The sequence below is a fragment of the Sturnira hondurensis genome, unplaced genomic scaffold (genome assembly GCF_014824575.4).
Source record: "Sturnira hondurensis isolate 20B ecotype Veracruz unplaced genomic scaffold, ASM1482457v3 Scaffold0014302, whole genome shotgun sequence".
Taxonomy (NCBI): Eukaryota; Metazoa; Chordata; class Mammalia; order Chiroptera; family Phyllostomidae; genus Sturnira; species Sturnira hondurensis.
In genome coordinates, this window is record NW_028086933.1 from 6,963,624 (window position 1) to 6,988,051 (window position 24,428).

The 24,428-nt window shown below is 41.2% G+C and overlaps 1 protein-coding gene across 2 annotated transcripts in view; it reads left to right on the plus strand.

Annotated features, from left to right (window-relative positions):
• CCDC6 (coiled-coil domain containing 6) overlaps positions 1-24,428 on the plus strand; it is a 107,310-nt gene that overhangs the window by 40,119 nt on the left and 42,763 nt on the right. The window contains exon 2 of one of the 2 annotated variants that reach the window (XM_037062737.1): positions 10,687-10,836. The exons of the other annotated variant lie outside the window; for it this stretch is intronic. Within the exon in view, the coding sequence (XP_036918632.1) occupies positions 10,687-10,836 (150 nt within the window). The remainder of the gene's footprint in view (positions 1-10,686; positions 10,837-24,428) is intronic. 2 annotated transcript variants of the gene reach the window in all.

Consider the following 24,428-nt stretch of genomic DNA (forward strand, 5'->3'; position numbering starts at 1 on the left):
GCATGCAGGACAATGATACCTTCGTCCCCTTGAATGTGGGCACCTTGGGACCGCACACAGTTCTCCCTCCCAGTTACCATCATCTGCCCCACTGTATTTTCCTGAATCTCACTGATGGTCTGAAGTCCCTTCCCTTTCACAAATGATTTTACTTGTAGTTTTGGGAAAAGCCAGAAGTCGCAGGGTGCCAAATCTGGGCTGTAGGTGCGTTGAGTCACCCCAGGTGATTTGATGTTTACCCAGAAAACTCTGCAGGAGATGTGTCATGTGAGTGGGTGCACATTGTTGTGATGAAGCTGCCAATCTCCAGTTACCCATAGCTGCAGCCTTCTGAATCATCTGAATAGTTTCCATGGAGGAATGTTCAAGCTTAGTGCAAAATTTGATGCAGATTTGTTTTTTTACTCAGTTATTTTGAATGTGCAACCACACAGTGCACATGCTCACTCAATGGTGTCTACCACCCCCACTGACTAGTACAGTGAAGTTGCCATTGTTCACACATGCGCATTCCAGTCCAGTCTCCTTGGCTGCCAGGTTATATCAATGTCACACAAACTGTTCTTGTTATGTTAATAGTGGCTGGGCTTTTTCAGGACTGACCTCATTTATATCCTGGCTACTACTACTACTACTATCATTGCTTTGTTACGTGGTTTTTCTGCCAGTTGAGGACAGCATTTTCACGCGGTTGGTCTTCTCTCTTGCTGCCTTCAAGGGTTTCTTTTTCTCTTTGATTTTTCAGCAGTTTGAGTATTCGGGGCATATATCTGTTTTCATTTCGTATTCCAATTAAGGTTCTTTGAACTTTCTGGGGTTTTGTCAATTTTGGAAAATTCTATTCCCCTTTCAAGTAATTCTTCTATGTTCTCTCTTCTAGGACTCCAGTGACACTATTCGACCTTTTGATACTGTTCTTTTAATGATCAGTCTCTTCCTGCCCCTCTTTTTTTTTTTTTCAATTTTTATGTAAGTTTGGGTAATTTTTATTGGCTTACCTTTCCATTTAATGAGTCTTCCCTAAGCTACACCACGTCTACTGATTATCTCATTGAAGGCATTTTTCACATCTTTTTATTCCCAGCATTTCCATTTAACTCGTCTTGTTTCCATCTTCACTGAAATTCCTCCTCTATTCGTGCATGTTGTTCATCTTTTCCATGAAGCCCTTTAACATTTTAATCATAGTTATTATAAAATAATGGTCTATTAATCCCTACCATCTGTATCATCCCTAAGAAAAATTTGTTGATTGCTGTCTCTGAATGATAGGTTTTTCTGTTCATGCATTTTTATAATTTTTGACAGACCTTAGACACTATCTGTAGAAGACTGAGAAATAAGCATGTTTCTCTTCTGTTGGGCCACTGCCGTGGGACTGAGCCAGTCTGATCAGTTCTAGAGCTGAATTTGAGTTTTGTCATTGGGATTATTTCTGACATTGTACCATAAGCGTTAAGTTCTTTCGGTGGTGGCTGCTTGCTGTTATTACCTTATACTTAGAGCAGAGCCTGTGGTACCTCACTCTCCGTAAGGCTCTTGCTCACCTTCACAGCTTTCAGCTTCCCTGAGTGCCTGGGCTACATCTTCACGTCCTTGCCCCTGTTCACCATTAGAGCGCTGTTGGTTCTTTCTCATCGCTAGGCTCCTCGTAGAGGGCAAGGGTGGTTCTCAGCTCTCTGGTCCAATCTGAGTAGGGTTTGTGAGCCTGGGCTGTGGAGACAGGGTGTTGTCAGCATTCTTCCCCTGTGGCCAGTCTCTGACTTGAACCTGCCCTGGATCTTGGGCAGGAGAGCTTCCTTCCTGCTCCCTGGAGGTGGTGGGTCTTTGCCCCAGTCCTGAGGGGGGAGGGTTTCCCCCTTTGCTCCACACACAAACCCGTTTGGCTTCTACCAAGCAGGGGCTCTGCCTGGCCCTGGGGACTGGAAGTCTTGCTGTCTATCCCAGAGGCACCCTCCTCTTTGTAAATCTTTGATGTCTTTTTTTCTTTTTTTTAATCGGCACCTTAGGACATGCCCATTGATTTTAGAGAGGGAAGGGAAGGGGGAGAAACCTCAGTGTGAGAGAGAAACGTCCATCCGTTGCCATTCTGCAGAAGCCCTCAGTGAGGTCTCTTGGGTATTCGCTCTCTCAGTTTTGGTTTACATTGGAACTATGGGGTTTGCCTCTTTCTTGGAAGACAGTGTTCCTTGATATCCTAGTATAGTTTGACAGTTGTTTCCTTTTAGCATTTTGAGAATATTCTGCTCTCTCCTTCCCCTGGTGATACTGAGAAGTAATTGTCAATCTATTTGTTTCTCTGTGGATCATCTGTGTTTTTTCTTTTAGAGTGTTTTAAAGATTTTATGTTAATGTACAGTTTGATTAAAATGTGTCTTTGAGCTTCTTATATCTATAGATTGATGTCTTTCATTAATTCTGGGATATTTTCAGCTTGTATATGTTGGTGCAGATAAAGGTCAGATATTATCAGCCATCATCTCTTCAAATATTCCCCCTTCCTTTTCTTCTGCTATTCTTAGTCTTTAGTTGAATGTGTTAAATCTTTTCATTTCCTTTTCTATATCTATTGATATCTTTCACATTTTTCATCTTTTTGTTTCTTTGTCTACATTTTAGATTAGTTCTTAGGTTTTTTGATCAGTCCTTTGTTACTTAGCTGCGCTGAATTGGCTGTTGAAATGCAAAATGTGAGATGGATTTAGGCATTTATTTCAAGAGGTTCTGTTTTCTTTTTCAAACCTGTCTGATGTATTTTAGTTCTGTGCTGCTCATTTACCATCTTTTATTTCTTTGTACTGTTCTCAATAAAATTATTTTATGGTTTGTGAGACTTGGACTATCTGAAGCCTCTGCAGATTGTGAGGGCAGATTAGTGATGGAATGAGAGGAATTCTGGGTGGATGGTTTCTTCTCACTTAGTGGCCTCGCGCCTGTGATGTAGGTTTCTGTGTGCGAGCTCAGCACGGAGTTTTTCCCTTTCCCGTGCCCATCTTCTTTCCCTCCTTCTGTGCGTACACACACACAGACACACATTCAGCTTTGGCTTTTCACTTGACCATTTGCTGCTGGACATCTTTTCATGAAGTATGTGCAAATCGTATCTTTTCAGTGGTTCCAGTGTTTTTTCCTATGGATGTACCATACTTCTGTCCATTTCCTCTTTTAGTTAAATGAAGGAATACTCCAGAAGCTGTTAGTGTTTTCTCGTTATTTCTCCCATACATGCCCCCTCTCCAAGCCTTTCTGTATCTTTTGAGTGCATACTCATGCAAGGTAGTATAAGCTCTTTATGTGAATTATTTAAATTTATCTTCACAACCGATTCAGAGGGATGTGCCATTGCTTTTCACTTTACAGAGGACAGAGCAGTGGCCCAGAGAGTGCCTGTGGCTCCCCTAGGGTCACACAGCTGGAGGTGAGCATAGCCATCTGGTAGAAACATGACTCTAGAGCCTGGTGATGTATATATAGAACCTCCCCCAACCCAGTGCTGTTCAAAGTGTCACCCAGGAACTGGTACTCCCTTTGTCCTGGGCCATAGGGAGATAAATTCATAATCCAGTGTAAACATTTAGCAACTTCCCTAGCAGTTCCTCCCTGATTGTTCTGTGCACAATCCAAGCATTGTGACCAGTGGGCTCGTCTTGAATTGAGTGGGGACCAGTGTGGGTGGTGTTGTGTTCAAGTGGTGAGGCAGGTATTCAGAGTCCTGTTCTAGTCGTGTGTAGTAGGACATGCACGAGGTATTATATGTGTTGGTCTATCGTAGATCTGTGGTGAGGGCTGCTCTTGCACTGATTTGAGAGGCACTGCAGCTCAGTCAGACCTGGTAACTGTTGGAGTCCGAGCTCTTGTCTTGGAAGTCACCCTTTGCTGCTGCTTTCTCTCTTCTCCTGCAGTCCGGTACAAATGGCTCAGGCGTATGTCCGGGGCAGAATCGTACAGCCACGAGGCCTAATCAGGGTTCTCCTCTGATCCCTGTGTACTTGGTGACTTGCTGGCAAATGCTGGAATTTAATAAATAATATATTCATTTGTTGACTACTAATTGCTTGAAGTATAAGATAGTATGCAGTATGTGGAAGAAGCACAAAAATAATGTAGCGCTTTCTCTGACTAAATAAGAGAATTGGAATGCTTAGGCGTGTAATGGAAATCATGCCCTAGTTCTTCCAGTAGAGGATTGAAAGCATCACCTGCCATGCTCTCCAATCCCCACAATACGGACACTGAAATGTTAGTGCAGGGCAGTGGTCTGTGGTGTTAAACCCTTTGGGATGACTGATACTTGAGCCAATCCTGTAAGAGGTGCCAGACATCAGTCATGAGTTCTGCTGGACTCTGAGCATCTCCCAGAAAACCCTGTAGTGCAGTGGTGCTCCTGATAAACGACAGAGGAGAAAGGACAGGATGTTACTCAGTTGCCTGGCTTTGTGTTGGGTGGTTCCTGCCTTTTGTAATAATTTGGTGTTAGATGCTGTTTTAAACAGAGATGTTAAAATCATTACAGTGTGGACTGTAAGTGACTAGTCGACAAAATGGTAAATCTAAATAATTAGAATAATGCATTTAAATATATTCTTAAATTTAATATCACATTTAAATCTATTCCTAAATATATTTAAATCTATTCCTAAATTAAATGATTTAAATAATAAATAGAGCCTGCCTGGATTCTTATGCATTAGAGCTTCAAGGTGTCGTATCTTAGTTTTCTGATTTTGGGGGGGTATGAAAACAAGTCAGCAATCAACTTAAGGAATTTTTTAAAAAACAAATACAACTTATCTTGGAAATCACTTGATTATCTTGGTAGTCACTTGAACTTTCTTGATTATATTCTTTACCAATGGCTGCTATTGAATTGATTTTGCTTGTAATTCTTGCTTTGAAAAGGTACTTTTTAGAAGAAATTCTAGACGGGTCATGAATTGCATCATCCTCTGTAATTGTGGTTTTGGCCCTTGGATTTTTCTCCTCAGCAGTGAGTGCCATTGTTGAGAGTTTTTCCTTCACACCTTTTTTTTCCATTTAAATAAAATCAACTTGATTAACTTGTCATTGACATGTAATAAACTGGACCTACTTTAAGAGCAAAGATAATAATTGGTGACAAATTTGTGTGTCCATGGAACTACCACCACAATCCAGACAGCGTACTTCCATCAGTCCCAAAAGCTCTCCTGTGCCTTTTCCCTTCATCTGTGACCCCTGGACTTGGGATACCACTGCATTCTTCCTTTACAGATTAGGTTTGTCATTTCTGGAGTTTAATGTAAGTGACATTATAAAACATATTTTTGCTCTAATTTTAAGTCGAACGTTTCTTTCAGCACTTTAAATAACATTCAACTGTCTGCTGGCTTCCAAGGTTTTGATGAGATTTCTACGGCTTTACATAGGATTGTCTCTTCCCCCTTAACTTGCTGTCTTTAAGATTTTTCTCTTTATTTCTAGTTTTCACAAATTTTATTGGAATGTGCCTTGGGTAGTATTCTACTTGGTGTTCATTGAGCTTCGTGGATCTAGATCTATGGGTTTATATTTTTCATCAGATTTGGAAATTATTAGCCACTTTTTTTCACACAGAATTATTATGTTTGTCCCTTCGTTGCTTCTCCTGTGACTCCAGTTGCACATGTATTAAACTATTTGACATTGTCACTGAGACTCATAATTTGTTAAGTCTTTTTTATCTCTATGCTTCATTTTATATAGTTTTTCATGCTCTGTGTTCAAACTTTTTCATCTTTATTCCTGCAGTGTCTAATCTGAGGTTAATTCTATCCAGTGAATTTTCATTTGAGATCTGTACTTTTCACCTTTAGAAGTTCCATTTGACTTGTTTATATCTTCCATTTGTCTCCTCATCATGCTTTTTTCCTTTAAATGCTCGACACCAGTATAGTTGCGCCTCTGATGTGCTTGTACGCTAAACTTGTTCTTTGGTTATTGTTGAAATACCGTTTTCCGTCACATCCCCCTTTCTGCGCTGACCCTCTGTCTCCAAATACCACTGATGAAGGACGGCAACATCAAACAGCCACCGTGGGACCTGCCCTCCAGTGCGTGCCTCGGCCGTAATAGCCGTGGCCTGGGACAAACGGGCTTTTCCTCAGCGCAGGAAAGTGTGCTCCTTTGGAGACTGGTTGCCTAAGTAAGCGCTCGCTCAGGGGAGGACAGTTTTCTTCAGTCATCCTTTCGGTGTTGATTTCTTCCAGTGGACTAGGTAAATTTCTCCTGTTTCCCCTCTGCCCCCCTCCCCAATTCCCCTCCTCCTTTTTGTATTGGATTTTTGGTAGGATGGGGAAGAATGATGGAGACATGTTTTGTACTCTAGTCCTTCCATTAGTAGATAACGGACAAACTACTGCTAGGTGAGGAGCAGAATGACAGATACAAATAACTGAATAAGATTATACCAAATTCACTCTATTTCTACATACAGCAACTAGAACCATATTGTACATGAATGTATAATCACAGATTTTTTTGATTTCCCCCCAGAGTTTTCCAGTCTTCAATCTACAGCTATATGCAAAGCACTAGGAAAAGGGGTTTCCTCCTTCAAAAATTTCCTAATTTTTTAACCTTACATTTTGTTTTGCGTGATAGGTAAACCTTGAAACACAATTTTATTTATCTTTTGAAATAAAGTTTTATTTTTGAATTGGGATGTAGTTAGGTGTGCTGAGGTTTTTAAGTATTTCAGATAAGAAGGAAAATATATTGCTAAAACTAATGAGTCCATATGGTATATGTAGCCTCTTGGGGGCACCTGCTCCAAGTGGTGTGTGGAGTTTGTGTCTTGCTCCTGGGGCAGGGGTAAATTAGAATGATAATTTATTTTATGGTTTAAATAGAAAGGCCTGTTTTGCAGTTAGGGGAAGAAAAAGCCAGGACTAAGATTAAGATCAAAGTGGATACTTACTGCTTTTCTGTAAAGCTACTGCTCATACCCTGATAATTAACTTTGTTAGTACACCTTATCTGATCTGTTAAAAACAATTTCCTTTGAGGCTGTAATTAGATACAGCCTCTTGTGTTTTGTCATCATTTGTGTGTTAATTTCTAAAATGATCTGTGTGTGACCAATTGAGAAAAGGGTGAAGTAGGGCTTTATGTTTTGGGGACCTGGAATTCTGTCCTCTCCATGGACGGTTTTTCTGTGGATGTTTAGATGCTGTGGGGGGCAGAACAACAGCCCCAGCGAGAACTACTAAGTAGCAAAAAATGTAGCTAAATCTTTTAGGCTCTGTTAACCCCCTTGTTGAGGTAGATTGGTTTATCCAGCTTGCATAGAACAATAGTTCCTCATGCTATTCAATGGGTCCTGAGAGTGGCATTTTTTTTTTTTTTTTAATTAATGAGCTTTGCCTAGAAATAGACCGGCTGTTCAGAAGTGGCGGATGATTCTGTTTGCCAAGGCTTCCATGGCTCACGACTGGTGATGTGTCACTTACTCTGAGAGGAACTTCTAGAGCAGATGTAGCTCTCTTCCTCATCTCCCTGCCCCATTCCTTTTAAATTCTGCCACTTTGCCTGGTAATAAAGAACAAAAGTTCAAGTCAGCCCCAAGATCTAATTGGCCAATTGAACGACTCATGAATTGGGCAGCAGCCATCTAGTAAAGAAAAAGGTGCCGTGAGGAGTTGTACAGAATGGAAGGTGTTTATAGGCAGAAAGAGGGCGACACAAGGAAGTTGAACAAAAATGGATTGTTTCCGGCGCGGTCAGCTCCCCGAAGGCAGTGGGGTTTGTCGGGCAGAATACCCCACTAAGCCCAGACCAGGAAAGTCTGACTGATAGTTTTAAAATTCCATTCCTGGGAGTGGCTGAAACTACAGCTAGGTTAGGAAGTCAGTCTTGGTGGGGTTTACTACGAGGGCCATTTGGGTCTTTTGTTGCTTTATAACACTGGGAAGGATTACATAGGAAACCTGGTGTTCTGTGAAATACTGACTCAGTTACTTATCAGAATTCTTTTCCTTACTAGAGATATAATTCCTAAACCCTTTTAAAGTGTACAGTTCAGTGGGTTTTGGTATACTCACAGGGTTTTATAAACTCAGCACTAATTCCAAAAATTTTCATCACCCTAAGAAGAAACTGTATCATTAGCAGTCATTCCCCATTCTCTCCTGCCCCCACCCACTAGTCTGCTTTGTATCGAATATTCTGTTTTGTATTACATTGAAATCTGTTGTCCCTGTGACTTAATGGTTAGATGAAAGGGGAAGTGGGTAGAAGCTACATGAACAAGCTCTTAGGGCCTAACCTCTTACTTTCCACTTCTCGCTTCTAGACACCCCAGGCCCCTGCGCGAAGGGGCGGGGCGGGGGGGGGTGTGGTTGGTTAGCTGAGCCCATGGACCTGGTTCTCTCTTACAGCTTGTGATTAAATTTACCAGTCTACAATGTTGAATGTCTGGTAGTAACTTGCAAAAAGTTGAGTCTGACTTACTAATGAAACTAATTTACAGTAAATAGCCTTTTGAATTCTAAATGTGGAATCATCGACAAAAGCATTACATGTCCTCTCTACCTCTTTGTTATGTAACTTTAGAAAAAGCAGCATTCAAATCATATAGGACTTTGTCAGTCAAAATCGGAAAAACGGGGAGCGTGAACAGATTGTGGGCTTGGATGTATGAGTCAGATATGCTTTACATTCTTCGGATTGCTGCCCATTGCGCTTGTGTGAGATCTTGAAGTCTATGAGTTTTGAAGATAAATGGGGATTAATTTAAAGGGGGAGGGGAAGCGCCAAGCCTCAGTGGTTTCCCTTGATCGTAGTGGACAGAACAGACACTGAGAAGTGCTGACACAAAACGACGTGTGTGAGGGAGCCACTGGGGGTGTGGGGATCGCACACTGGATGCTCTTGGCTGGTGATGCAGACTTATTAGCTGTGATGTGTTCCTAATTGCTTGGCTCTCCTGGACTATCCCAAATAGTTTCTTAGAGAAATGGAGTGCGGCAGCTTCTCCCAAGGTTTCCACTTTTTATGGAACTGTGTGTTTCGGTCTAAGTGCTCACTGCATGTGGCTCTTTCTGTGGGATGGCATGGCAGGCAGTTCCTGGGACAGACGTGCCTCGTCCCGGCCTCTGTGATGGAGAGCGGGAGTGATGGACCCCCAGAATGATGGACCCCCATCCATCCCACATGCCTGTTCCGGTGTGGGTGCTGGGGCATCTGGTGAATTTGTACAGAACTCTAAACCACCAGAGTCGTGAGTGGTTGTCAGACTTTTTACAGTAAAAGGTGGTAATTGCTTAATGCAGGAGCCCTTTTGAGTCTTGCCCTCTGGCTCTCCTGTTATTCTAAGTGACAGGTGCTGGACCAGGCTTGGAATTGCTTTCTCTCCCTTGACTTGGCAGATGAAACAGGAGTTCATTATTGGGGATTAATGCATCAAAATGTTGAGGTTTAAAAAGGGCTACGAATACAGTTGGCTCCATTTGCAACGAGTACATTCTTTCTGAAAACATTAATTTGCTTCAAGGATGGTCAGTTTTTCTGTTCATTCTGTTCAAACATTCCATAGAAGGAGAGGATCTACAGAAGAATATTTTCAACTCCATTGAATTATGCCTGGCCCCCTTTTAATCTGCTTTTAAAATTCAGTAATGCCTGGCCCTAGGCAGGCGACTCAGTTGGTTAGAGCGTCCCAATACGCCAAGGTTGCTGGTTCCGTCTCCAGCTGGGGCACGTACGAGAAGCAGTCGATAAATGCATAAATAAGTGGAACAACCAGTTGATGTTTCCCTTCCTCACCCTCTTCCGTCCTTTCCACTCATTAAAATCAATACATGAAAATTGTTTAAAAATTCAGTAATGCCTGACCTTTCTCTCCCACACCTCCAAAAAATTCCCAGTAGGGAAATATATGAAGTAAAGAATGAAACTCCTTGTGTCCACCCTTAGCCTTTACCCCCTGGATTCCTACTACTTTGCAAAATATTTTTCAGCTATTGGTTTATATTCTTCCAGTGAACGTGTAAATAAAGCCATGTGTATTTGTAGTGCTTTTTAAGTGATATGTGCTAACCCTTTCTGTAGAGGTGATGTAATTTTACTTTCAGTGAGTTGCAATTCTTTGCCTAGATATTTTAATTACCATAAGTACTCGGTTAACATTGTGGATAGGTTCTTGGAACTGCCGCCCAACAGTGTAATTGATATAAACAAGAGTCAAGTTCCGACGTATCTCATCAACATGATGACGAAATGATCTTGAACAAAATGACATCATGTGAGGACCTGCTGTATGAACTTTTGAGATACAGTGACTTATAGAGCTGTGAATCGATGCACGTACCTCAGAGTTGGACTTATTTGCCATATGATAAGGAACTGTCTCTATATTCTGGTGATTGATTGACTTGGGATTGCTTCTAAAAACTGCAAAAACAGTCTTTGTTAATTTCGTCGAAATGCTGCTTTAAGAAGAGGGACCGTAGGTAGTCCTGGGAGGCCCTTGGGGTGATAGGATTGCTGCCGAGTTCCTCTGTTTTGTGCTTCTTAGGTATGTTGGTTCTCAGTTAAAAATAGAGCTCTAATTAAAATGGGTGTTCTCTCTGGAAATAAGAACTATATTTCAATTAGTACATTTCCTGTTTCCTTAACATGTGGTTTTTTTGTGTTTGTTTGTTTGTTCCCTTATAATTTTTTTTAAAACAGCAAGCCAGGGCTGAGCAGGAAGAAGAATTCATCAGTAACACGTTATTCAAGAAAATTCAGGCATTGCAGAAGGAGAAAGAAACCCTTGCTGTAAATTATGAGAAGGAAGAAGAGTTCCTCACTAATGAACTCTCCAGAAAATTGATGCAGGTAAATTCTCTCTTCTCCCCTCTCGCCTTCTCTCTCTGCCTGTTGTTGTCCTTTGTAGGGAAAAATGACTCTGATAGAGCCTTTTGCTTGAAACATCTGCTGAGGAGGTTGTAGCTAATGTTCTTTGGAGATTAAAAGGACAGGGTAAAGATGGCAGCAGTGTGTGTGATGCCAAGGCTGTGGTTCGTGGCTCACCTGCTTAGGGAATGTAAGACGTTTCATCCAGCATTTCAGGAAATTCTGAGGACCCGGAGGCCTTCGCCTGGGCGTGAATGCAATGTGCAGTGTTTTGGGAGTAATGGGAAGTTTCTTTCTCCTTTTATGTTGAATCTGTAATGAAGGCATGAACAGTTTTGGCAGTCAGAAGTGGGTCTTTGGTGCTAAAATAGGAGGATATAAAGTAAGATGTCCCTTTAGGGGACAAAAAGAAAAGATAGTCACAATCTGTGGTTAAAATTACACACAATCTGTTGTGTTCAAATGGCTGACTAATATGTTGCTGAACAGATATCAGATGTTTATTAAAACTCAGTGTTAATCTCCAATAGTATGTAAAAGCCACCACACAAAACATGTACGAAGGTTTGATCATTTTAATTCAAAGGCTCTGTCCCCCGCCCCTCCCCCACCAAAAGTTTACTAGGGAAGTACAAAACTAAAATTTATGTGGGGCAGACATTTTCTGGGTTACTTAGTATGGACCCAAGAATAAGTAGAATATTGAGTTTTTACTGTTTAACACAGCTCGTTCAGAACAGTGAGCAGAGATGACACTGTCACTGGAGGACCATTATGCTCCTTTTGTCCCAAGGCCATGAAACGTAGAAGCAACACGCTCGTGTTTTCCATTCACTGGCGTCACTAACAATTTCCTTCCTTAATTTGGTTGACGTATGTATTTTAGTGAGGTTATAATAAAAAGATATTCAAGGCTCTTAAAAAAACTTCCTAAATCCTTTTTTTATCCATCCAACATAGATTATTGTATAAGACTAGAAACTTTGGTATAGAAACTTTAGTGTTAAGACGATGTAGTGGCCTGGGCAACTTTTCCTCAGCCCTTGTTTTATTCCCATTTTTCTGCCTGGTTACTGAATAAATACACTGTTATAATCTTGCAGAAAGATTAGATTTATGTGGCAGCGGCCAAATTGGAGGAATAGAGGTACCCAGGCATTTGTAGAGATTTATGGCAGAATTTCTGCATGGACACTTTTTGTCTATTCATGTGCCTTCTCATCTTGAGAAAAAATGAGGGAGAAGGTTAGATTGGCCTTCGGGTATATCTCACCTCGGCAGCATTAAATGACTTATTCTCCCTGTTGCTTCTAGAACTAAAGGGATGCAATTACGCTTTTTTGTTCTGATTTGGTGTGTAATCAATCAGGTGGCCTAAATTTGAACATTGTAAGAAACATTTTTTCAACTTTCCTGGCTGTTAATATTTGGGCTGTTTGACCAAAGTACATTATAAAGCTGTCAAAACCTGGCCAGATCAGGCTCCTTTCCTCTGTAAAGACGCATCTTCATTGTAAGTGCTTCTTCAGTGTGAGTTTACAATCAGCCTTTCATTCACTTATCATGCCCCACCTACTTTCCAAAGACATTAAAATAAGATGCTAACTAGGAGTGAAAACATTAAGAGCTGTGTGTAACAGAATGGGGAGTTAGTTATAGTAATCTACTTGACATAAAGTTTGAACTTAAAGTTTCAGCTCTGAGCATCCTATGAATTCATAACATGGAGAAATATAGTGATTCTTTTTTTATAGTTCATATGTCTAAAAAATAGTTTTACTTGGTCAGAAGAAAAAGTGTTTCATATATCAAAAATAAAATTTTTTGAGACGCATTGGATCTTTCTAAAGAAACTAATATATAAACTGAACAACACACTAAGTTCTTTTTGCCAAAAGTAATACAAAGTTTGTCTGGAAAAAGTTCAGCCATCGTTAATTGTTAATATAACAAGACCAATTTGTGTGACATTATGTAATCTGGCTGCCAAGGAGAGTGGGCTGGAATGCACATGTGTGAACAGTGACAACTTCACTGTGTTAGTGGGGGCAGTAGATGCCATTGAGAGAACATGTGTACTGTGTGGCAGTCACATTCAAAATGACTGTGTGAATAGAGCAACTAACCTGCATCATATTTTGCGTTAAAGCTTGAATATTCCTCTGTGGAAATTATTTGGATGATTCAGAAAGCTTTTGGGGACAATGCAGTGATTGGAACACAAATAAAAGGGTGGCACAAATGCTTCAAAGCTGGTTGAGAATCTGTTGAAAGTGACCCAGGTTCTGAAAGGCGTGCAACAAGCAGAACAGCTGAGAAAGTTGACCCTGTACCGGCTCTAGTCAACAAAGCTGGGCAACCGATAGTGCAAGAATTAGCAGCTGATCTGGGGATTCCAAAACATACTAGGTCTGAGATTTTGCAGAATCTTGGTATGGAATGTGTCGTGGCAAAATTCGTTCTGTGGCTCCTGCTGCCATAGCCAAAGGACCATTGTGCTGTAGTTGCTAATGACTTGATTCAGACCGCTACCGACGAACCAGATTTCTTCAGGGTCATAACCAGAGGTGAATGGTGGGTCTATGGCTGTGATCTGGAAACGAAGGCTTGGTCCTCCCAAAGGAACTTGCTTGGTTCTCCACGCCCAAAGAAGGCGTGACAAAGTCATAGCAAGGTCAAGACTGTGTTAACTGCATTTTTGGATTGGGAAGGTGTTGTCTATCACAGTCCCTCCCTCCAGGGAGAACTGTGTGAGATCCCAAGGTGCCTGCTTTGAAGGGGATTGAGGCACCATTGTCCTGTGTACAATGTTTCCTGTGTCTTGTATCTTCAGGGAATGTGTCTGTTTTTCATAGTACGTGGATGGGTGCTTTCTGGACAGTGTAGTGCTGGTCTGATGTTTGCCCTCATTCAAAACAAAAGGTAGGATATGGAGGTGTGACTCTGGTGTTTAGGGAACTCTGGATGGGTCTGTAGCTTGTTAGTGATCTAATTCATAGTATTTGGACAAATGAGTGGTCAGCATGTTTCTGAGATAATCTCTCATGAATCCTCGCTTGATGCTGAGGAGGTACATATGTAGTAAAATAAACAAAATGTTCCACTTCAGTCATTTTCTGAAGGTGTACTACAGTGACATTAAATACATTCACACTGTTATGTAACCATCGTACTATGCATCCCCAGAACTTTTTCAGACAAACTCTGTGCACATTAATAACTTGTCATTTCCCACTCCTGGTTCTTAGACTTTCGAATGGAGATGGGTGGCAGGGGTGCGGTTTTGAGGTCCCTTTAGAGCTATGTCTGTTCTGTGGCATGATAGGTGATCTCTCACTTTAAACATCAGGTATCACTACATGCCATTTTGTGGTAAATACCCAAGAAGCCCTCTTCTGTTGTGGGCCAGTGGGAGAGATCTCAGATACCACAGGGAGGAAAGGCTGAGGGCCTACGTAATTCGTCCCCCCGGGCTCCTCAGTGTGTATTTCCTCCATTCAACCAAGTCCTTCATGGAAGGACTCACATTTTCTGCCACCATCGTGGAAGGACTGATCTCCATCTGGAAGACTTTTAGAGTAATTGGTACCAGTAGACTTTTTGAACTGTGTAATTACTTTAATCGGGCTCTCTAGGATGTTTGCTTCTGGACAGGACTTTGTTGTGAAAAGCCTGCTAAGAGAAGCCTACTGCAGGTGTCACTGATGAAAAAACGAGTGAATTGACCTGCTCACCATGAGCGTGTTTAGCATTTTTCACTCGAAGGCCACTGAGAGGCAGCTTATTGAACGGTTTTGGTTTTGTCATTATACTTCAGCTGTTGTCTCTCAGACTGATTGGACATTGCTTTTATGTGCATTTCAAAGGAATTCTTTGGGCCTGAGAACAAAACGAGCTTATTGCTGTGGAGGAGACATCTTCCTTCCCATTTGCTGAATGAGCTGGTATCTAACACCTTTATAAATCGAATCCAGCTTCTTCAAGTGAAATGAGAGGAGATCTCTTGGCCCTTCTGGAAGATCAAGTTTGGGAGATAGCTTAAACCCCTCCCAATATGTTAATGTGCACTGAAATAAACACAAACACACACAGAGAACATGCGGTTTTCTCTGTCTTGCTTTTGCATGTATCTGATAAGTAGGTACAAAATTATATCTTCGTTTTGTAAAAATTCTTGTCTGAAAAATCTCTATCCTTCTGAGCTTCGACTGGGATTGATGACCTGACTGGTGAGAAGTTGTCTGATGAAGAACTTCCTTATACTTTTTGGTAAACTCAGCATAAGCCTGATCAGAACTAAATTCTGCCCCAGAATGCCTTGACAAGAAGTTGTAGTTTAATCATAATTAAAAATTTTTTTTTTATTTTTTTAAATCATAATTTGTAATTAAAATTTGTAAGAAATGCTGTGTGAGCAAACTCTTCAGAATTTCATATATAACGTGCATGTTAAATAACAAAGTCTAATGAACAGTACATTGAAGGTGGACAACAGTGTTAAGTTATAATCAAACTTGTGAAGGGACTTCACACCACAGTGATTCCCACCACAAGAAAAGAAATGATAATTCTGTGATGTGATGGAGGTGCTAACTCTCACTATAATCACAGTCATATTACAGTGTATAAATGTATCAATCAATATGTAATACACTTTAAATTCACACAGTGCTATGTATATGTCAAATACATATTTTTGAAAAATCTGAATGACTATACTCCAAATGTTAACTATAATTATATTTGGGTACCAAACTTCCAAGTTAGGTTAATTTTCTTGTGCCCTTTTTCTTCCAATTTTGTAAAAACAACATGAATTTCTTTCACAATTACAAAATGCAGTAGTTTTCCCTTGTCCACAAGAAATACATTCTGAGACCCTACTGGGTGCCTGAAACTGCAGGTAGTATTATGTATATGGATATATACAATATGTTCTGTGCTTTTTTTTCTGCACAGACACACCTTTTCACTTAAAGGAAGCATTTTGCAGCTTCTCTTTGGCATGTCTGAATTACCAGCATCACTACTCTTGTGCTTTGGGGCCATTATTAAGGAAAATCAGTGTTACTTGAACACAAGCACTGTGGTTTCGAGATAGTCAATTTGATAACCAAGATGGTACTAAGTGACGAATGGGTTGTGCGCCTGTATAGTGTTGATACTCTGCACAAAGGGATGATTCATGTACTGGCGGGATGGTGCAAGATTTCGTCGCGCTACTCAGAACGGTACACAATTTAAAACTTAGAAATTGTTTATTTCTCGAATTCTCCTCTTAATATTTTTGGACCACAAACGACTGTAGGTAACTGAAACTATGGAGAGCAAAATTGCAGAAAAAGGGGGGCCACCTATCTTATTTTCTGAAGAAGATATTTAAAGTTCTGATGCTTGCTTTATACTTACCTTTTGAAACCTCCTTCTGTGTCCCTGCCTTTGAGAACTCCAAGTCCTGTATTACAGTTGCATCTGTTCGTCATGAACAGCAATGCATTGAAGCTCCCTACAGAGGCAGACTCATTTGCAGGTGATAGAAGATTCTAGACTGCCCAAATTGTTTATAACTGGGATACACAGAGCGCTCTGATAATTAGCTTAACTGTCTTGTCATTCTTGATATGATTCACTCCATTGGCTTCAACAATTTTTTTTTCAAATTTCTAATTCCCCCGGCTAACGGTTAACCACCATTTACCATTGCTGGCTGGAAGACCTGTCATTGCTGAGATGAATAATGGTTTTAGCAATTGTGGATTTTCTCACTAGCTTTTATGTAAGCCTGATATGTCAAGTTCACTTCCTGCTCTTTGGGAAAAGAAACTGTTCAATCGTTGCCTACAGTCTTCTGAACCACCTCACTGCCAAAAGTTAATGAATACTTTTCCCTTTTTGAATACCCTGGAACAGGATTGAGATAAGAAGAATACTGAGTATTACATATTATCTCTGATTCTTTTCAATCTAATCTGACTTTGAAATTTCAAACCTTAAAACAATAAATAGGTTTGTAGTACTGTAATTATGATTTGCATTTGAAATTGGATCTGGTCCTCAGAAAATGCCACTATAGCTTTAATAGAAATTATGATACCCATATCCTTATTAGGGGAGTGCCCATTCTTATTGAGTATTGAAAGTACTTAAGAATAAAAGTTTTCTGGATCAGTCGTTAAATGGCATGGCTTATTCTTACTCTTATTAGCTGGGTCCCTGAGGTTAAAATGCCTCCTGGAATTAAAGTGGTTGAAGTTTCTTAGCATCTATGGAAAGATGATAAATAGCGGAAAAGAAGGAAGTTGTGGCCAGAAACCACTGCCGAAGCTGCCTCTACTGAATGATCTATAGCCTAGCAGCAGTTCAGGGTGATATCATGCAGTGCATTATTCTTTCATCTCTGTTAGCACAGGAATAAAACCTGGGAGGAAGGATTTTAACAGATCTCCAAGTCTGCCCATTCACCTGGACAGAGGCTTACCAAACGGCATTTGCCTTCTCCCTCTCCTCCCCTCAGTTCGGGAGTAGTTTCTCCTTCCAGTACCATCTTAATGAATCTGGTCTTCGGGAGCAGGTGCTTCCCCAACCCCAGAAAGGCTGTGTCTCTGGGGAGTGGGCATGTGTCTGCAGATGTAAGAAGTGAGCAGAGACTCTCGTTACCGTTCTCCCCAATCATGCGCCCCAGAATCCGAGGCTCTTTTCCCCTCCAGGTTACCTAGGTCATTGAGATGGCAATGAAGTGATTTTTGTTTGTGCAGGCAGTAAACTTGTATTATAGAGATACAAATGTATGTAACACCATTTGTTAATTTCAGGGGCACCTGGGCTAAGACTGCCATTGCATCCATTCAGATGAATTGGTTCTCCCAATGGCAGGGGAGGAGAAACTTGAAATAGATTCTTTGTTAAGGTGCAGACCAGTGGACTGCTTGGCTTTTAGTTTCTCAGAGCTATTAGAGCTGGTCAGAAAAAAACTGGTACCACCTAAAGCTTGCAGAACAGTTGGGGCAGAGTTTGTGTGTGTGTGTGTGTGTGTGTGTGTGTGTGTGTGTGTGTTTGTTAATGTTTTTCATTCCAAATTAGCTGACCCTCAGCTTTGTCTGTCCCTTGTTTCTTTTCATGGAAAGAGAGCTTTTGCATTTCATTCACGATACATCTGCCACGAGCTCCTGGGATGTTTTTAGTGCATTTTAAATGCTGCAACCATTAAAGGGCAAACTAGAAACTGGAAATTTCCTAGTTGCATGCCCAGAATCTCTCAGTCCAATATGAGGTGCATAATGATTAGAAAATACAGTAGCATTGATGCACTCCTTTAGTCTTATGTTATCATTTGAGTTTCTTTCAAAGTGTGTGTGTCTCTGTGGCCGTTGTGGTTAGATTTGATGAACCATAAGGGCACGAGTAAGGGCTTGGAAGCTTCTTATGCTGACTTCCTGACAAAAATGTGAGCAAATACAGGTAGGGAGAAATTAACAGTAAAAATAAAAAGAAAGTAAAAATAATTAGATGAAGCTGGGTCTCAGAGGTTGATTTATTTATCAGAGTAGAGGTGAGCATCTTATTTCTAGTTGAAAAGGGAAATCTTGGTTATGGAAGGATACTTTTGTATCAATCCCTGGAAACGCTTTTCAAATGTTTTTGAAGCTCTGCACTTCTAAATGTTGCACTGTTTTACATTTTTGGTGTAGGGTCCTTTTTATTTTCAAACTATGAACTACAGCCAGCCCAGTAATTACCTTAGAATACAGTTACGCCCTATGGCAGTCTTAACCGTTCTTTTCCTTCTTTATTCATAAACTGGATAAGAAAGGAGAGGCTTTTAACTTTAATTTATAATAATGTCTCAGCTTAGAGTGAATTGTGCTTTGGGCTAAGCACTCTCTGCTAAAAGAAGAAGACTGCTAGTTTTGATGAAGTAGGTTTCTAGTGCAGTAGGCCGACTGCTGGGCCTGCAGGACCTCTTTATCTTACCTGTGTGGAGCATCCTTTTCTAACCTTCTTCCTAACCAGATTTCTCTAAAGGTATTACTGCTTTAAGCAGCATCATTTCCTGTTAGAAATCCAGGAAACTCAAACTTAGCCCTTCTAGGTATTCTGAGTGGATGGGAAGTCTGATGTTCTCTCGGGGCCATCTGCTTAGAAGTGAGGGCTTGACTCCAGTCCTTGGTGTTGACAGCGCTGACAAGGAAATAACATTTAAAGGGTAATTAGTTTTCTGGAAGGACCTAGCTATTTCACTCCCTTGAAAAGTTATGTGTGTCTTCCTCTCTGGAAAGTGACAGACTAGGTAATTCAGACAGACCTCACTAAAGATGAAGAAAAGCTAAACAAAATGCTTTTAAATTTTTATTAAAAGTGTCCAATAACTAACAAGATAGGAAGAACCCATTGGGCTGAAATTCCAGAGAGGATGGGAATTGAGCGAGAAGACCCCAGCACTAAGGGCAGCTTTTGTCCTGGGAGCATTTGCTATTCTTTAAGAAATGGCCGAGAACTCAAGTGGTGCTTCTGGTAGTTGTGCGGGGCTGGGTGTTGCAGGCGTCCGATCCCGGGGCTGGCCCGAGGTGGAGATGGTGGTGGATCACGATCTCCACTTCAGGCTGCATTCGTGAAGAGCCACACCTTCTGGATGAGAGCACTCCAGTTTTGCGTCATCTGGGCAAACTAGAGAACCGGCAGCTTTGGTTGGGATTAAGATAGATCCAAACTGACAAAAGAGAATGGAACTTTCTGGAGGAAGATACCATCATCTTAGGCCATGAGTTTCTCCTTCAATTAAACTTTGAAATACATTTTCTAATACAGTACGAAAGGAGAGCCAGGCAGAGGGAAATAGGAGATTTCATGAATGGTAAACCAGTAGAAAGAACACAACAGAAGTGGACTTTACATATTTGATTTATCACACATCAACTACCATGCTCACTACATTCAAAGAAATAAGAGCCAAGTTTGAAATCTTTGTTAGGAAACTGGAAACATCACAACTTATCTTACAAACATCCAAATGATAAAGGATAAGTGGGGAAGTTACGAATAAGTATATAGTCGTACATTTGAGGTTTCAGGTGAAACAGACAAAATTCCTAGAGAAACATAACTTTCTCCAACTAAATGAGGAAGAAATAGGGAGCACGAATTTTCTAAGCTACAAGAGAAATTAAGTCATTGATCAGCAGACTAAGAAAAAGACTTTCATACTTAAATGGCTTCAATTAAGACTCGTACCAAACATTCAAGAGAGAAATAATTCCAATCTTCTGTAAACTCTAAAGTTTAAAAAAAGATGCTTTTCAACTTATTTTAAGGCTAACATAACCATAAGGTTAAACTGAAGTACAGTTCAAGAAAGGCAAGTTACAGGGAATATCAATCATGAGCAAAAATCTTAGATATGAGGAAAATGAATGCAGAGGTATATTAAAAGGGTAACACCTTGGACCAGACTGCATTTATACAAGGAATACAAGGTTGTTTTGACAATGGAAAGTTAGTAAGTGTAATTTGCCATTTCACAGAATTAAAAGAAAAATGTGATCATATTTATAGATGGAGAAAAGGGACTTCATAAAATACAACAATTCATGATAAATCACAGAGAACCAAGAACTTAACTTTATTAGTGTCTTCAAAAAGGTACCGAACGTTGTGTTTAATTATGACAATTTAACAACTTTCCCTTTAAAATCAAGAACAAGACTATGATACCTGCTGTATTTACTTCCATTCATCACTGTTTTAGTATAGAAAGGCAAGAAAAAAGATATAAAGATTGGAAAGGGGTATTAAGACTGCCCCTCATTTATGATTAGGTAAGACGAAAATCTTAAAGAACCTCCAGGTAAATAATTGTGTTTTTTTCCCCATAAAATGTATGTTGTAGTTAATAACCAGTTGAATGTGAAAACTTAAAAGATAGCTTCAAACACCATGAGAATATATTAAGTGCTACAGAAAAAAAGAAAAAAAAAACCAGAACGCTGTAAAGACAGGTAAGGGGCTGTTGAAATTTTAAGTTAGACAGTGAGGTAATAGCAGCAGGATCTTGGAGAAGAGGAAGCTAGTCATGTGGATTTCTGAGGGAAGAGCGGTGAAGCCAGAGACAATGAGAAATTGCCAATGCCTTGAGGTGGCCTTGTGCCCGCTATATTGGAGGAGCAGCAGAGAGGCCAGTGTAACCGGAGTGGAGTCCGGGGTAGGGGAGTGAGAGGGGAGATTGGGAGGTAGTGGGTCTGCGGGTTCGAAGGTCAGCGTGCGGATCACGTAGAGCCTTTCGAGTTTTGGTCAGGACTTTGGCTTTCACTGTAAGATGGGGGCCATCAGGGGATTTTGAGCAAAGTAATGACTTGATCTTGGTTTGATTGCTATGTTGAGAATAGATTATAGAGTGGGGGCGGGGAGGGAGAAGCAAGGGGCTCTTTTAGAGGCTCTTGTGTAACCCAGGCCAAGAGATATTGGGTAGATTGTTCTAGGATGGTGGTAGTGACGATGGTGACCGTAGACTGAGAATGCATTTAAAGGAATATCCTATGGGATTTGAGGATGGATCAGAAATGGGTGTGAGCAAGACAGGATCAAAGAAGACTTAGAAATATTGGCTTCTGCAACTGGAAGAATTACTAAAGATGGGAAAGACAGCAAGCATGGAGCAGACTTGGAGTGAGACGGTCAGAAGTTTAGTTGAGCTACTTAGACATCCAAATGAAGATAAATAAGTAGCTGGACAGAGATTCTCTCTACAGAAGCCTGGTCTAGAGATACGAATATGGAGTGTTGTCTAGAAAGAGAACCATAGATGTATCATAGGAAATTGTGTAAAGAAAATGCAGGGACAAACCAGAGTGGGGGAAGATATTTGCGACACATATAACTCACATAGAACTACAAATCCGTAAGGAAAACAGACAACCCTGAAGGAAAATGGCAAGGGACTTCAATAAGCTCTTCATGTAAGTAGATAGCCAGATGGTCAATAAACATGAAAAAGTACACAACCCCATTAGTAATTAGGAAAGAGGACATACAGCACAAGACTTTATGAGAGAATCCTCACGCACTACTCCCAGCATGGAAATGGTTACAACCATCCTGCAAACGCTTTGTTATTGCCTTATGGGGCTGGAGAGATACTCACTGTCTAGGACCCAGCACCTGTACTCCTGGGTCTGTTTTGTGACGTGTGCGCATGGGCACCAGATGTGTAGAAGAATATTCGCTGTGGTGTTGTTCATGATAGGAAGAACTAGGAATGACCCAAATGCCCACCATCATCCATAAAATGGAAAAATCATGATATATTCACCAATGGGATACTAATAAGGCAATAAAATACAAATCGCAACTTGACTCAATAGCATGGGTGAATGAAATCACAAGTTCATTTAGCAGAAGAAGGTAGAAAAAGTTACTGTTTAGAAATAAATAGTACATATTCTAAGAAGAAAAGATGCAAGGAGTTAAATGCCGTAGAAATCAGTCGAGTGATTGAACACCTCTAATAGTCACGAGGCTGTGATCAGGAAGAGACACGTGCGGCTGTGGAGGAGCTGGTGGTGTCGTATTCCTTGACATGGGTGTTGGTCACCTGGGGTACTATATGTGTACTGATGGTATTTATACTTGCCTAGTTTTTCTCGTTCTGAGGCTTAATCTAGGGAAAGACAGTCTATAGGAAATGGGGATATTATTTATCTGATCAGTAGATAAGGTGTTCTTTAGGTCTCTGAAGCAGAATTGAGTAAGTCCTGGTCACTGGCCTTCATAGAGGTTGCAGTCCTATGAAGGAGATTGGAATGTGCCCAAGGGTGCACCTAGGTGCCCGAGGGTGGCAGCGCACATCTAGGGTAAAAGGCAAAGGCTTTGAAGCTGGCGACCTAGGTTTTAACCCTGAATCTACCCCTTAACAACGGTGTGACTTTGAGCAGTTTACCTTAGCTCTGTAATCTGTGGTTTCATCCTTCATAAAGTGCAGACCATAGTGTCTACCAGAGTATGGTGATTTAGTGTATTACGTACGTAAGTGCCTGGCACAAAGGAACTCGAGCCTCAAAGTGTTAGCCACTTTTAGAAGTAACTAATAGAGAGGATGTAAACAACACAATGGACCAGGCATTAAAATGGGCACCAAGTACACCGTGTGCCTGTCAAGCTTAAGGAGTGGGGGGTGTACCTTATGCTGGGGTATATGGGAAGGCGCAGTGCCAGATGTCTTTTGAACCATTCCCCCCAGTTTCTGTNGAAGCTGGCGACCTAGGTTTTAACCCTGAATCTACCCCTTAACAACGGTGTGACTTTGAGCAGTTTACCTTAGCTCTGTAATCTGTGGTTTCATCCGTCATAAAGTGCAGACCATAGTGTCTACCAGAGTATGGTGATTTAGTGTATTATGTATGTAAGTGCCTGGCACAAAGGAACTCATGCCTCGAAGTGTTAGCCACTTTTAGAAGTAACTAATAGAGAGAATGTAAACAACACAATGGACCAGGCATTAAAATGGGCACCAAGTACACCGTGTGCCTGTCAAGCTTAAGGAGTCGGGGGTGTACCTTATGCTGGGGTATATGGGAAGGCGCAGTGCCAGATGTCTTTTGAACCATTCCCCCCAGTTTCTGTAAGTTGGAGGGAGGAGAGATTCAGGGGCTCTAGGCAGAGGGTCCAGTGTGATGGGGGAGGGGGCAGGACATGTGCAGCAGCTTGTGTTCGAGGGGTTCAGTGTGACCAGAACAGTGTCTAGAGTGTTTAGCCAGCACAGTGGGTTTTATTTTAAAAACTTACAAGCTTTGCCTTTAACAGCAGTTGCCACCACTCCCTGTACTTAGAGTCATCTGTTTTTTGTTTGCTAGATGCCTAGGCCCCGGAGGCATTTATATTTACAAACCTTAGACTATCTCTTGGGCTGAGTGTGAAAATAGTCCAAGAAAAGCACAGGGACTTTGTAAAGGGACTAGATTTGGGAGGGACTTGAGCATCATGCTAACGAGTTTGGACTTGGTCTGCAAGTCACAGGGAGCTGTTGAAGGGTTTTGAACCCTGTGCTGAAGTATGTGTGTGTCTGGTAGGGTCACCTGCACTAGATCTGGGTTCATGGCGTAGGCGGCCTTGACAGTGGCCCAGTGAGGAGGAGTGGAAGGCTCGAACTAGACTGGGGCATGAGCACGGAAAGAGAGGCTGTGTTTGACAGCTGTTATGGAGGCTGCCCTACTGCCGTTCGGTAACGATGAGATGGGAGGTGTTGACTGAGAATACCAGTACCGGTAACAGCAGGGGGAGGAGGTGGGAATCAGTGTGGGCCTGAGAGGCATTCAGTGGTGATGTTCTGAGTTTGAGGTGGGAGGCTGACTTTCTGCTCAGGCTGCTCAGTAGAGCTGTTGTGAAAGTTGGTTTTTGAGAGACTCAGTGTTGTGAAAGAGAGTTTTGAACATTCTTTTCAGAGCTCATGTTAGTGACATGATGATTATTGATAGTCCAATTGTTACCAAACAGAAAGTGGGGTTTGCTGCCAGCCGCCATCCATAGGCAAACTCTGGAGGCAGGGGTTTGGTGAAGAAGGAAAGAGGTCCTCTATTCAAAAATGA